At 56.6% G+C, this 15306-nt stretch overlaps 1 protein-coding gene across 1 annotated transcript in view; it reads left to right on the top strand.

Moving 5' to 3' along the window:
* The first annotated feature begins 1441 nt into the window (after window positions 1-1441).
* LOC144487824 (retinol dehydrogenase 12-like) overlaps window positions 1442-15306 on the top strand; it is a 16652-nt gene continuing 2787 nt past the window's right edge. Inside the window, exons 1-4 of the mRNA XM_078205897.1 lie at window positions 1442-1520; window positions 3487-3678; window positions 7502-7663; window positions 9773-9889. Coding sequence (XP_078062023.1) covers window positions 1442-1520; window positions 3487-3678; window positions 7502-7663; window positions 9773-9889 — 550 coding nt within the window. The remainder of the gene's footprint in view (window positions 1521-3486; window positions 3679-7501; window positions 7664-9772; window positions 9890-15306) is intronic.

Raw genomic sequence — 15306 nt, 5'->3', positions numbered from 1 at the left:
CCCCATCCCCCACCCCCCGCCACACACACCATCCCGACTTGGAAATATATCGGCCGTTCCTTCACTGTGACTGGGTCAAAATCCTGGAGCTCCCTCCCTAACAGCGCTGTGGGTGTACCTACACCACACTGGACTGCAGCGGGTTCAAGATGGCGGCTCACCCACCACCTTCTCGAGGGGGCAATTAGGGATGGGGGTAAACGCTGGGCCCAGATTGAATCAATAGAAAAGAACAGAGGGAGGGAGAGAGATCTGGCTCAACCGTATTAACCACTATCATCTGCCAAAAATGGTCGCTTATCCCAGGGCTGCCCTTGGGACACAGAGATAAGTACTCCTTCCCTCAGCCCTCCCTAATCTTTATCAACTATCCCCTCCTTTTATCTCTCTCTTTCTCTCAACCCCCTCCCTCATTCTCTCTTCCTTCAGCTCAACCGTTCTCTCTTTATGTCTCTCTCTCTTCCTTCTCTCAAATCCCTCCCACATTTGTCCAGCTCTATTTACCTCAACCACTCTCTCATTCTCTCTCTTTCTCTCCCCCTTGCTTTTCTTAAGACCCTCTAACAGTGCGGCGCTCCCTCAGCACCGACCCTCCCACAGTGCGGCGCTCCCTCAGCACTGACCCTCCCACAGTGCGGCGCTCCCTCAGCACTGACCCTCCCACAGTGCGGCGCTCCCTCAGCACTGACCCTCCCACAGTGCGGCGCTCCCTCAGCACTGACCCTCCCACAGTGCGGCGCTCCCTCAGCACCGACCCTCCCACAGTGCGGCGCTCCCTCAGCACTGACCCTCCCACAGTGCGGCGCTCCCTCAGCACTGACCCTCCCACAGTGCGACGCTCCCTCAGCACTGACCCTCCCACAGTGCGGCGCTCCCTCAGCACTGACCCTCCCACAGTGCGGCGCTCCCTCAGCACTGACCCTCCCACAGTGCGGCGCTCCCTCAGCACTGACCCTCCCACAGTGCGGTGCTCCCTCAGCACTGACCCTCCCACAGTGCGGCATTCCCTCAGCACTGACCCTCCCACAGTGCAACGCTCCCTCAGCACTGACCCTCCCACAGTGCGGCGCTCCCTCAGCACTGACCCTCCCACAGTGCGGCATTCCCTCAGCACTGACCCTCCCACAGTGCGGCGCTCCCTCAGCACTGACCCTCCCACAGTGCGGCGCTCCCTCAGCACTGACCCTCCCACAGTGCGGAGCTCCCTCAGCACTGACCCTACCACAGTGCGGCGCTCCCTCAGCACTGACCCTCCCACAGTGCGGCGCTCCCTCAGCTCTGACCCTCTGATTATGCGGCACTCCTGGGGAGAGGGACTGAGGGAGTTGTTTTGTTCCATCTGGTTTCTGCATTTTGATGACTCCGGTTCTGTCCCCAAGGTACGAGCCTCCTTCTCCTGAGGAACTGGCTGGCCGGAGGCTCCTGCAAGTGCACAAAGCGGATGGACGGGAAGACTGTGATCATCACTGGTGCCAGCAATGGGATTGGCCGGGAAACTGCGCGGGAATTGGCCAAAAGAGGTAAAGAGTGTTGCTTCTGTCGTATCCCTGCTATCCCCACAGCCCACAGGGAGTGGTACATCCCACCCACTGCCCACAAGGAATGGTACATCCCACCCACTGCCCACAGGGAGTGGTAAATCCCACCCACTGCCCACAGGGAATGGTACATCCCACCCACTGCCCACAGGGAGTGGTAAATCCCACCCACTGCTCACAGGGAATGGTACATCCCACCCACTGCCCACAGCTAATGGTACATCCCACCCACTGCCCACAGGGAATGGTACATCCCACGCACTGCCCGCAGGGAATGGTACATCCCACCCACTGCCCACAGGGAATGGTACGTCCCACCCACTCACCACAGGGAGTGGTACATCCCACCCACTGCGCACCCCACTCCCCACAGGGAATGGTACATCCCACCACTGCCCACAGGGAATGGTACATCCCACCCACTGCCCACAGGGAGTGGTACATCCCACCCACTGCCCACAGGGAATGGTACATCCCACCCACTGCCCACAGGGAATGGTACATCCCACCCACTGCCCACAGGGAATGGTACATCCCACCCACTGCCCACAGCTAATGGTACATCCCACCCACTGCCCACAGGGAATGGTACATCCCACGCACTGCCCGCAGGGAATGGTACATCCCACCCACTGCCCACAGGGAATGGTACGTCCCACCCACTCACCACAGGGAGTGGTACATCCCACCCACTGCGCACCCCACTCCCCACAGGGAATGGTACATCCCACCACAGCCCACAGGGAATGGTACATCCCACCCACTCACCACAGGGAGTGGTACATCCCACCCACTGCGCACCCCACTCCCCACAGGGAATGGTACATCCCACCACTGCCCACAGGGAGTGGTACATCCCACCCATTGCCCACCCCCCCTGCCCACAGAGAGTGGTACATCCCACCCACTCCCTACAGAGAGTGGTACATCCCACTCACTGCCCACCCCACTGCCCACAGGGAATGGTACATCCCACCCACGGCGTTCCCGCCCCCCACTCCCCATGGAATGGTACATCCCATCCGCTACCCCTCTCCCTCACCCCACCGTTACCATCAGAGGAGCAGTGCACTCCATAAACTGACCCCCTCGGAGGGGCATTGCACCCCATGAACCAACTCCTCAAGAGGCCATGACCCTCCCCCTGACACTCAATGAGCCACACTGTCCCCTTCTCGTACGAGCATTGTGTACCATAACCTGATGTCCCCCTCAGTGAGGCCTCATCCTCTTCCTCCACTGACTCCTGACAACCCCCTCCCTGTGCCCACTCACACCCTCTGCCCCCACCACCCTCCCTCTCACCCTCCACCCTCCCCGCCCTCCCTCCCCCTCCCCCCCATCCTCCACCCTCCCCACCCTCCCTCCCACCCTCCCCGCCCTCCCTCACACCTTCCGCCCTCCCCGCCCTCCCTCCCACCCTCCCCGCCCTCCCTCACACCCTCCACCCTCCCCACCCTCCCTCACACCCTCCCCGCCCTCCCTCACACACCCCCCTTCCCTCCCTCACACACCCCGCTTCCCTCCCTCACACACCCCCCTTCCCTGCCCTCCCTCCCACTCTCCACCCTCCCCACCCTCCCTCACACCCTCCGCTCTCCTCGCCCTCCCTCACACCCTCCGCCCTCCTCGACCTCCCTCACACCCACCGCCCTCCTCGACCTCCCTCCCTCCCTCCCTCCCTCCCACCCTCCACCCTCCCCATCCTCCCTCACACCCTCCACCCTCCCCATCCTCCCTCCCACCCTCCGCCCTCCCCATCCTCCCTCCCACCCTCCGCCCTCCCCATCCTCCCTCCCACCCTCCGCCCTCCCCATCCTCCCTCCCACCCTCAGTCCTCCCCACCCTCCCTCCAACCCTCCGCCCTCCCCACCCTCCCCCCTCCCCATCCTCCCTCGTAACTCCTGCCTCCCGACCGGCTAACCGGCCATACGGTGTGTGCCGGCAGGTGCGCGGGTGATTATGGCGTGCCGTGACCTGGAGAAGAGTGAGCAGGTCGCTGAGCAGCTGAGAGCGGCCGTGTGCAATGATAACATTGTGGTCTACAGGCTGGACCTGGCCTCACTCGAGTCCATCCATTGCTTTGCCAGGGAGGTGACTGAGAACGAGGTTCGTGTAGACATCCTCGTCAACAACGCAGGTGAGAGAGCGGGTCGGCGGGGGGAAGGTGGGGATAGCGGGGGGAGGGGGAGAGCAGGGGGAAGGTGGGGATAGCGGGGAGGGGGATAGCGGGGGGAGGGGGATAGCGGGGGGAGGGGGATAGCGGGGGGAGGGGGATAGCGGGGGGAGGGGGATAGCGGGGGGAGGGCGGATAGTGGGAGGGAGGGGGGAGAGCGGGGGGAGGGCAGATAGCGGGGGAGAGCGAGGGGAGGGTGGATAGCGGGGGGAGGGGGATAGCGGGGGGAGGGGGATAGCGGGGGGAGGGAGGATAGCGGGGGGAGGGGGGAGAGGGGGGGGAGGGCAGAAAGCAGGGGAGAGCGGGGGAGGGGAGATACCGGGGGGGAGGGGGGATAGCGGGGGGAGGGGTATAGCGGGGGATAGCGGGGGGAGGGGGGATAGCGGGGGAGGGGGATAGTGAGGAGAAGGTGGGGATAACGGGGCAGGGTGGGGATAGTGGGGGGGAGGATGGGGATAGCGGGGGGTGGGGGGATAGTGGGGGGAGGGGGGAGAGCAGGGGAGGGGGAGAGCAGGGGGAGGGTGGGGATAGCGGGAGGATGGTGGGGTTAGCGGGGGGAGGGGGGATAGCGGGGGGAGGGGGACAGCGGGGGGAGGGGGGATAGCGGGGAGAGGGGGGATAGCGGGGGGATGGGGATAGCGGGGAGAGGGGGACAGCGGGGGGAGGGGGATAGCGGGGGGAGGGGGATAGCGAGGGGAGGGGGACAGCGGGGGGAGGGGGACAGCAAGGGGAGGGGCAGCGGGGGGAGGGGGACAGCGAGGGGAGGGGGATAGCGGAGGGAGGGGGATAGCGAGGGGAGGGGGACAGCGGGGGGAGGGACGGGGTTGATGGTTTGAGGGGTAAGGACTGTGATGTTACGGTCAGGGTTAGGGGTTAGGGTCAGGGTTAGGGGTCAGAGTTAGGGTTAGGGTCAGGGTTAGGGGTTAGGGTCAGGGTTAGGGTTAGAGTTAGGGTCAGGGGTTATGGGTTAGAGTTAGTGTCAGGGTTAGGGGTCAGAGTTAGGGTTCGGGTCAGGGTTAGGGGTTAGGGTCAGGGTTAGGGTCAGAGTTAGGGTGAGGTTCAGGGTTAGGGGTCAGAGTTAGGGTTATGGTTAGTGTTAGGGTCAGGGGTTAAGGGTTAGAGTTAGTGTCAGGGTTAGGGGTTAGCATTAGGGTCAGGGGTTAAGGGTTAGAGTTAGGGTTAGTGTTAGGGGTTAGCGTTAAGGTCAGTATTGGGGTTAGAGTTAAGGTCAGGGTTAGGGGTTAGGGTCAGAGTTAGGGGTTAGAGTTAGGGTCAGGGTTAGGGGTTAGAGTTAGGGTCAGGGTTAGGGGTTAGAGTTAGGGTCAGGGTTGGGGATTAGACTTAGGGTCAGGGGTTAAGGGTAAGACAGTCAGGGTTAGGGGTTAGAGATAAGGTCAGTGTTAGGGGTTAGAGTTAGGATCAGGTTTAGGGGTTAGAGTTAAGGTCAGTGTTGGGGGTTAGAGTTAAGGTCAGGGTTAGGGGTTAGGGCTAGATTCAGGGTCAGGGTTAAGGTTAGGTGAGGTTTAGGGGGCGTTAGGATTAAGGTTAGTGTAAAGGTGAGGGTTTGGGTTAGGGTGTGAGTTAGCGTTAGGGTTAGGGTTAGGGTTAGGGTGAGGGTTTGGGTTAGGGTGTGAGTTAGCGTTAGGGTTAGGGTTAGGGTTAGGGTGAGGGTTTGGGTTAGGGCGTGAGTTAGCGTTAGGGTTAGGGTTAGGGTTAGGGTGAGGGTTTGGGTTAGGGTGTGAGTTACCGTTAGGGTTAGGGTTAGGGTGAGGGTTTGGGTTAGGGTTAGGGTTAGGGTGAGGGTTTGGGTTAGGCTGTGAGTTACCGTTAGGGTTAGGGTTAGGGTGAGGGTTTGGGTTAGGGTTAGCGTTAGGGTTAGGGTTAGGGTTAGGGTGAGGGTTTGGGTTAGGGTGTGAGTTACCGTTAGGGTTAGGGTTAGGGTGAGGGTTTGGGTTAGGGTGTGAGTTAGCGTTAGGGTTAGGGTTAGGGGTTAGGGGTTAGGGGTGAGGGTTTGGGTTAGGGTGTGAGTTAGCGTTAGGGGTTAGGGTTAGGGTGAGGGTTGGGTTAGGGCGTGATTTAGCGTTAGGGTTAGGGTTAGGGGTGACTATTGTGGTTTTGCTTAAATGGTAATTTTGGCATGGCTTCTTCCCATCATCATCTCCGGTCCTTCCTTCCCCCCATCCCCCCACCCCATCCCCCCACGACCCCCTCCCCCCCCCCCACTCTCCTCCCCCACTCTCCCCCCCCACACTCTCCCCCCGACTCTCACCCCCCCACTCTCTCCCCCGCTCTCTCTCCCCCCCGCACTCTCTCCCCCCCCGCACTCTCTCTCCCCCTCTCTCTCTCCCCTCCCACACTCTCTCCCCCCTCTCTCTCTCCCCCCTCTCTCTCTCCCCCCTCTCTCTCCCCCCTCTCTCTCTCCCCCCTCTCTCTCTCCCCCCCTCTCTCTCTCCCCCCTCTCTCTACCCCCTCTGTCTCTCCCCCCTTCTCCCCCCCTCTCTCTCTCTCCCCCCCTCTCTCTCTCCCCCACTCTCTCTCCCCCACTCTCTCTCCCCGCCTCTCTCTCTCTCGTCCCCCACCGCTCTCTCCCCCACCTCTCTCTCCCCCACCTCTCTCTCTCCCCCCCACCTCTCTCCCTCCCCCCGCACCTCACTCCCTCCCCCCCACCTCTCTCCCTCCCCCCCACCTCTCTCCCTCCCCCCCACCTCTCTCTCCACTCCCCCCCCCCGCTTCTCCCCCATCTCTCTCTCTCTCTCTCCCCTCTCTCTTTCTCTTTTCCCCTCTCTCTCTCTCTCTCTCCCCCATCTTCTCTCTCTCCCTCTTTCTCTTCCCCGCGCTCTCTCTTCCCTCTCTCTCTCTCTCTCTCCTTCTCTCTCTTCCCCTTCTCTCTCTTCCCCCCTCTCTCTTCCCTCCCTCTCTCTCTTCCCCCTCTCTCTCTTCCCCTCTCTCTCTCTTCCCCCTCTCTCTCTTCCCCCCCTCTCTCTTCCCTCCCTCTCTCTTCCCCCTCTCTCTCTTCCCTCCCCCCTTCTCTTCCCCCCTCTCTCTCTTCCCTCCCTCTCTCTTCCCCCTCTCTCTCTTCCCTCTCTCTCTCTTCCCTCCCTCTCTCTTTCTTCCCCCCCTCTCTTCCCCTCTCTCTCTCTCTCCCCTTTCTCTCTTCCCCCCTCTCTCTCTCTCCCCCCACCCACCCTCCCTCTCTCACCCTCCCACCCACGCTCCCTCTCTCTTCCCCCCCACCTTCCCTCTCTCTCTTCCACTCTCCTCTCACCCCCCCTCTCTCTCCCACCCTCCCAACCCCCTCCCACCCCCCTCTCTCTCTCTCCCACCCCCCTCTCTCTCTCTCCCACCCTCCCCTCCCACTCTCCCACCCTCCCCTCCCTCTTTCCCACTCACCCTCCCTCTCTCTTCCCCCCACCCACCCTCCCTCTCTCTTCCCCCCACCCACCCTCCCTCTCTCTTCCCCCACCCACCCACCCACCCTCTCTCTTCCCCCACCCACCCACCCACCCTCTCTCTTCCCCCCACTCACCCTGTCTCTCCCCCCCCCCCCCCGACCACCTTCCCTCTCTCTCTCGCCCTCCCCCTCTCTCTCTAACCCACCGACCCTCCCCCCTCTCTCTCACCCACCGACCATCCCTCTCTCTCTCTCCACCTTCTCTCCCACCATTCCTCCCTCTCTCTCTCTCCTTCTCTCCCTCCCTCCCTCTCCCTCTTGCCCTCTCTACCTCCCACCCTCCCTCCCTTCCCACCCTCCGTCTGTCTCTCCCCCTCTCTCTCCCCCATCGCCCAGGAGCTGCCATTGGGCCGAGGGAAGTCACCGAGGATGGCTTCGAGATGCAGATTGGCGTCAACCACTTTGGCCACTTCCTGCTCACCATCCTCCTCCTGGACCAGCTCAAGAACAGCGCCCCCAGCCGTATCATCAACGTTTCGAGTCGGGCCCACAAGATCGGTGAGCCCAACTGCCTGCCCGCACCCCGCACAGAGTCCCCGGAGGGTGGCGAGGGGATGGGTGGCGGTTGTGGTTGCAGAATGGAGTGGAGGGCTGGAGCATTGGCCTTGGCCTCATTGTTGCCAAATAGTTTGGCCTGGGCAGGTTTCCTTAGCCTTCCAGGATAGGCTTTACCCAAGGCCTAGCCAGACTTGGCCAAAAGACTTACCCAGGTTGGGCCCTGACAGAAAGGCCAACCTAGGATAGGCAAAGGAAAAAAAGGCCAACTCAGGCTGGGCCAACAAAGTAAGGCCTACTCATGAATAAAAAAGACAAGGCAACCCAGGCTTGAAGGCCTGACTCTGTCTGCCAGGTTGGCTTTGAAACAAAGGTGTCCCCAGGCTTCGACACAAAAAAAAAGCAAAATTAGGAAAAGGCCTACCCAGGGTTGAGCGGATGACCTACCCAACATTCCTCAGGCTTGACCAAGCCCATTTCCTTTAAGATTTGACAGAACTGAGCACCCAGGCAGAGGCCTGAGTTAAAGGCCTCAGCGCTGAAGGAGTGGCCCACCTGGGCTTCACAATGGGCCTAAGACACTCCGACAGGAAGTGAAACCTCTGGGAGTTCAGCCAGGGGTACTGGTGGTTAGCAGGGAATGGGGATGTGACAGGAAGAGAGGGAAATCAGGAGAACAGACTTGGCAAAGTGATGAAAGCAAATTCCTGCGGATGCCGGAATCTGAAACCAAAGGGGAAAACGCTGGAAAATCGCAGCAGGTCTGGCAGCATCTGTAAGGAGAGGAAAGAGCTGATGTATCGAGTCCAGGTGACCCTTTCTCAAAGCTAAAAGGACAGAGAAAGTGGGAGATATTTATACTGCAGGGGGAGGGAATGAAAGATGAGTCATCGCCACGGAAACCAGGGGAAAGGCTGCTAATGGCAGCCCAGAGAGAGAATTAAGGGTGTGAATGGCCAAACGGCAGAGAAGCTGAAATTAAAGGGTAAACTGTGACAGGTAAAGATGTGGGGTGGGGGAAGAGAGAGACAAAATTGAGAAAAAGGGGGGAAAGGGGAAGCAAAGGGGGAGAAAAGGTAAGAAAAGGGGGGATAAAATAGGGGGAAAGAGTGGGGGGGAAGATCAATGAAGAAAGACAAGAAAGAAATAAAACGTGGAGAACAGTTAAAAATTAAATAAAATAGAATGAAAACAAAAGGGGGTGGAGGTGGGGTAGAGCTAATCATCTGAAGTTGTTGAATTCGATGTTGAGACCAGAAGGCTGTGAAGTGCTGAGCTGGAAGATGAGACGCTGTTCCTCCAGTTTGCGTTGAGCTTCACTGGAACATTGCAGCAGGCCAAGGACAGACATGTGGGAATGGGAGCAGGATCGTGTGTTAAAATGGCAGCAACCGGAAGGTCAGGGTCCTGATTGCACACAGACCGAAGGTGCTCAGCAAAGCGATCACCCAGTCTACGCTAGTCCTTCCAATACAGAAAAGAGACCAAGCGTATATAGAGAGGCAAAGAGAGGCTGAAATTAAATCCACTCCTGTGGTTCAGTCAATCGCCATCATGCCCCTCAGTGTGGGATTAGCGCCGCACTCTTCAGATTTGAGCCCAACATTCCCCCGAACTGGCACAGTGCTGAGGGAGCGCCGCACTGTAGGCGGGTCAGTGCTGAGGGAGCGCCGCACTGTGTGAGGGTCAGTGCTGAGGGAGTGCTGCACTGTGGGAGGGTCAGTGCTGAGGGAGTGCCGCACTGTGGGAGGGTCAGTGCTGAGGGAGCGCCGCACTGTGTGAGGGTCAGTGCTGAGGGAGCGCCGCACTGTGGGAGGGTCTGTGCGGAGGGAGCACCGCACTGTGGGAGGGTCAGTGCTGAGGGAGCGCCGCACTGTCGGGGGGTCAGTGCTGAGGGAGCGCCGCACTGTGGGAGGGTCTGTGCGGAGGGAGCACCGCACTGTGGGAGGGTCAGTGCTGAGGGAGCGCCGCACTGTCGGGGGGTCAGTGCTGAGGGAGCGCCGCACTGTGGGAGGGTCTGTGCGGAGGGAGCACCGCACTGTGGGAGGGTCAGTGCGGAGGGAGCCCTGGGTCCCACCTTTAAGCCTTTCCTTTCTCATTCCCTGTTCACAGGTAAAATCCGCTTCAACGACATTCACATGAAGGAATGCTACGACCCCCTGGTCGCTTATTGCCAAAGCAAGCTGGCTAATATCCTCTTCACACGAGAGCTCTCTCAGAGACTGCAAGGTACCGGGAACTGCCAACCAGGCATGGCAGCCTCCTACCCGGGGGCGGGGGGAAGTGGGTCTTTCAATGAAGGCAGCAGGGGTGGGGGGACTATCTCCCACCTTCTCCTCCGAACGCAGGTGCTGTACCTGTCCTGGGAGTGTTTGATGGGGACAGAGCAGAGGGAGCTTTACTGTGTATCTAACCCCGTGCTGTACCTATCCTGGGAGTGTTTGATGGGGACAGTGTAGAGGGAGCTTTACTCTGTATCTAACCCCGTGCTGTACCTGTCCTGGATTCTGTGGAGGGGGATGACCCTCCAGGGGTAAGCCACGAGGACCAGATCGCCTCCACGGAGACAGGCTCAGGGGTCCGGAAGGGAAAGAAGGGGTTTAGGAGAGCGATAGTTGTGGGGGACGCAATAGTTAGAGGCACGGACAGGCGCTTCTGTGGGACTGAACGAGAATCCAGGATGGTAGTCTGCCTCCCTGGTGCCGGGGTACTGGATGTCTCCGAGAGGGTAGGAAGCATATTTAAAAAGGAAGGTAGTCAAACGGATGTGATTGTACACATTGGGGGAAATGATGTAGGTAGGAAGAGCAGGGGGGTCATACGAGAGAAATTCAGGGAGTTGGGTGCTAGGCTAAAAAGTAAGACCTCCAGTGTAGCAATCTCTGGACTGCTCCCGGTGCCTAGTGCAAGTGAGGCTCGGAACAGGGAGATTCTACAGTTGAACGCGTGGCTAAAGGACTGGTGCAAGAGGGAGGGTTTTAAATTCATAGATAACTGGGAAATCTTCAAGTCAGGATGGCAACTGTACAGAAAGGATGGGTTACACCTTAACTGGAAGGGAGCAAATATCCTGGCTGGGAGTTTTGCTCGAGTGTTTCGGCAGGATTTAAACTAGTGTGGCAGGGGGGTGGGGAACAAAACAGCAGGTCAGTAAATACTGAGGCTGGGGTCGAGCTGGGGGCCAGGGCAAGGCTAGCTAAGAAGAGGAGCACTCTGGAGGAGGAGGACCTGACTGGGCCTGGAGGTCTGGAGTGCATCTGCTTCAATGCGAGGAGCGTAACGGGTAAAACAGACGAACTTAGGGCCTTAATGCTTGTGCGGAATTTGGATGTGGTTGCGGTGACGGAAACTTGGTTAAAAGAAGGACAGGACTGGCAGCTGAATATTCCGGGGTATCAGTGTTTTAGGCGAGACAGAGGAGGGGCTAAAAAAGGTGTGGGAGTAGCGTTATTAGTTAAGGAGCATATTACAGCGGTGCAGAGGGTAGACAACTTAGAGGGGTCATGTACTGAGTCGCTGTGGGTGGAACTCAGAAACAGGAAGGGTGCAGTCACTATGCTGGGGGTGTACTACAGACCACCCAACAGCCCACGGGAAGTGGAGGAAAGGATATGTCAGGAGATTCTGGATAGGTGCAGAAAAAATAGGGTTGTTGTAGTGGGGGACTTTAATTTCCCTGGCACAGACTGGAAAGTGCTTAGAGCTGGGGGACCGGACGGGGAGGAATTTGTAAAATGCGTACTGGAAGGTTCTTTGGAACAGTATGTAGATAGCCCGACTAGAGAGGGGGCTATACTGGACCTAGTTCTGGGAAATGAGCCCGGTCAGGTCGTCAAAGTTTCGGTAGGGGAACATGTGGCAAATAGTGACCACAACTCTGTTAACTTTAGGATAGTAATGGACAAGGATGAGTGCTGTCCTACGGGCAGGGTGCTAAATTGGGGGAAGGCTGACTATAGCCGGATTAGGCAGGAATTGGTGGATGTTGATTGGGAGAGGATGTTCGAGGGTAAGTCCGCGTCTGGCATGTGGGAGTCTTTTAAGGAACTATTGATAAGGCTGCAGGATAGGCATGTGCCTGTAAAAAGGAAAGATAGGAAAGGTAGGATTCGAGAGCCGTGGATAACCAGGGAAATTGAGGATCTGATTAAAATGAAAAGGGAGGCGTACGTTAAGTCCAGGCAACTGAAAACAGATGGAGCTCTGGAGGAATACAGAGAGAGTAGGAAAGATCTCAAACGGGGAGTTAGAAGGGCAAAAAGAGGGCACGAGATGTTCTTGGCAGGCAGGATTAAGGAGAATCCTAAGGCATTCTATTCATACGTTAGGAACAAAAGAGTTGTCAGGGAGAAAATCGGACCTCTCAGGGACAAAGGAGGGGAATTATGCTTAGAACCCAAGGGAATAGGGGAGATCCTAAATGAATACTTTGCATCGGTATTCACGAAGGAGAGGGGCGTGTTAACCGGGAGTGTCTCGGAGGGAGGTGTTGACCCGTTAGAGAAAATCTCCATTACGAGAGAGGAAGTGTTAGGTTTTTTAGGGAACATTAAAACTGACAAAGCCCCAGGGCCTGATGGCATCTATCCTCGACTGCTCAGGGAGACGAGAGAGGAAATTGCTGGGCCTCTGACGGAAATCTTTGTCGCTTCTTTGGACACGGGTGAGGTCCCTGAGGATTGGAGGATAGCGAATGTGGTCCCGTTGTTTAAGAAGGGTAGCAGGGATAACCCAGGAAATTATAGGCCGGTGAGCTTGACGTCCGTGGTAGGGAAGTTGTTGGAGAGGATTCTTAGAGACAGGATGTATGTGCATTTAGAACGGAACAATCTCATTAGTGACAGACAGCATGGTTTCGTAAGAGGGAGGTCGTGCCTTACAAATTTGGTGGAGTTTTTTGAGGAAGTGACAAAAACGGTTGATGAAGGAAGGGCCGTGGATGTCGTCTATATGGATTTCAGTAAGGCATTTGACAAAGTCCCACATGGCAGGTTGGTTAAGAAGGTTAAGGCTCATGGGATACAAGGAGAAGTGGCTCGATGGGTGGAGAACTGGCTTGGCCATAGGAGACAGAGGTTAGTGGTCGAAGGGTCTTTTTCCGGCTGGAGGTCTGTGACCAGTGGTGTTCCGCAGGGCTCTGTACTGGGACCTCTGCTATTTGTGATATATATAAATGATTTGGAAGAAGGTGTAACTGGTGTAATCAGCAAGTTTGCGGATGACACAAAGATGGCTGGAATTGCGGATAGCGAAGAGCATTGTCGGGCAATACAGCAGGATATAGATAGGCTGGAAAATTGGGCAGAGAGGTGGCAGATGGAATTTAATCCGGATAAATGCGAAGTGATGCATTTTGGAAGAAATAATGTAGGGAGGAGTTATGCAATAAATGGCAGAGTCATCAGGAGTATAGAAACACAGAGGGACCTAGGTGTGCAAGTCCACAAATCCTTGAAGGTGGCAACACAGGTGGAGAAGGTGGTGAAGAAGGCATATGGTATGCTTGCCTTTATAGGACGGGGTATAGAGTATAAAAGCTGGAGTCTGATGATGCAGCTGTATAGAACGCTGGTTAGGCCACATTTGGAGTACTGCGTCCAGTTCTGGTCGCCGCACTACCAGAAGGACGTGGAGGCATTGGAGAGAGTGCAGAGAAGGTTTACCAGGATGTTGCCTGGTATGGAGGGTCTTAGCTATGAGGAGAGATTGGGTAGACTGGGGTTGTTCTCCTTGGAAAGACGGAGAATGAGGGGAGATCTAATAGAGGTATACAAGATTATGAAGGGTATAGATAGGGTGAACAGTGGGAAGCTTTTTCCCAGGTCGGAGGTGACGATCACGAGGGGTCACGGGCTCAAGCTGAGAGGGGCGAAGTATAACTCAGTCATCAGAGGGACGTTTTTTACACAGAGGGTGGTGGGGGCCTGGAATGCGCTGCCAAGTAGGGTGGTGGAGGCAGGCACGCTGACATCGTTTAAGACTTACCTGGATAGTCACATGAGCAGCCTGGGAATGGAGGGATACAAACGATTGGTCTAGTTGGACCAAGGAGCGGCACAGGCTTGGAGGGCCGAAGGGCCTGTTTCCTGTGCTGTACTGTTCTTTGTTCTTTGTTCTTGAGTGTTTGATGGGGACAGAGCAGAGGGAGCTTTACTCTGTATCTAACCCCGTGCTGTCCCTGTCCTGGGAGTGTTTGATGGGGACAGAGCAGAGGGAGCTTTGCTCCGTATCTAACCCCGTGCTGTACCTGTCCTGGGAGTGTTTGATGGGGACAGTGTAGAGGGAGCTTTACTCTGTATCTAACCCCGTGCTGTACCTGTCCTGGGAGCGTTTGATGGGGACAGTGTAGAGGGAGCTTTACTCTGTATCTAATCCCGTGCTGTACCTGTCCTGGGAGTGTTTGATGGGGACAATGTAGAGGGAGCTTTACTCTGTATCTAACCTGTAGATGTTCGGAGAGAGGATGTACTGGCAGTTTTGAATAAACTGAAGGTCGATAAGTCCCCTGGGCCTGATTAAATATATCCTAGGATTCTTTGGGAGGCAAGGGATGAGATTGCAGAGCCTTTGGCTTTGATCTTTGGGTCCTCACTGTCCACGGGGATGGTGCCAGAGGACTGGAGAGTGGCGAATGTTGTTCCTCTGTTTAAGAAAGGGAATAGAAATGACCCTGGTAATTATAGACCGGTTAGTCTTACTTCGGTGGTTGGTAAATTGATGGAAAAGGTCCTTAGGGATGGGATTTACGACCATTTAGAAAGATGCGGATTAATCCGGGATAGTCAGCACGGATTCGTGAAGGGCAGGTCGTGCCTCACAAATTTGATAGAATTTTTTGAGGAGGTAACTAAATGTGTTGATGAAGGTAGGGCAGTTGATGTCATATACATGGATTTTAGTAAGGCGTTTGATAAGGTCCCCCATGGTCGGCTTATGATGAAAGTGAGGAGGTGTGGGATAGAGGGAAAGTGGGACGATTGGATAGGTAACTGGCTGTCTGATCGAAGACAGAGGGTGGTGGTGGATGGAAAATTTTCGGACTGGAGGGCAGGTTGCTAGCGGAGTGCCACAGGGATCAGTACTTGGTCCTCTGCTCTTTGTGATTTTTATTAATGACTTAGAGGAGGGGGCTGAAGGGTGGATCAGTAAATTTGCTGATGACACCAAGATTGGTGGAGTAGTGGATGAGGTGGAGGGCTGTTGTAGGCTGCAAAGAGACATAGATAGGATGCAAAGCTGGGCTGAAAAATGGCAAATGGAGTTTAACCCTGATAAATGTGAGGTGATTCATTTTGGTAGGACTAATTTAAATGTGGATTACAGGGTCAAAGGTAGGGTTCTGAAGACTGTGGAGGAACAGAGAGATCTTGGGGTCCATATCCACAGATCTCTAAAGGTTGCCACTCAAGTGGATAGAGCTGTGAAGAAGGCCTATAGTGTGTTAGCTTTTATTAACATGGGGTTGGAGTTTAAGAGCCGTGGGGTTATGCTGCAACTGTACAGGACCTTGGTGAGACCACATTTGGAATATTGTGTGCAGTTCTGGTCACCTCACTATAAGAAGGATGTGGAAGCGCTGGAAAGAGTGCAGAGGAGATTTACCAGGATGCTGCCTGGTTTGGAGGGTAGGTCTTATGAGGAAAGGT

The sequence above is a fragment of the Mustelus asterias genome, unplaced genomic scaffold (assembly GCF_964213995.1).
Source record: "Mustelus asterias unplaced genomic scaffold, sMusAst1.hap1.1 HAP1_SCAFFOLD_1063, whole genome shotgun sequence".
In the NCBI taxonomy this organism is placed as follows: Eukaryota; Metazoa; Chordata; class Chondrichthyes; order Carcharhiniformes; family Triakidae; genus Mustelus; species Mustelus asterias.
The sequence above is the reverse complement of the archived record's forward strand: the minus strand, read 5'-3'. Positions and strand labels throughout refer to the sequence as shown.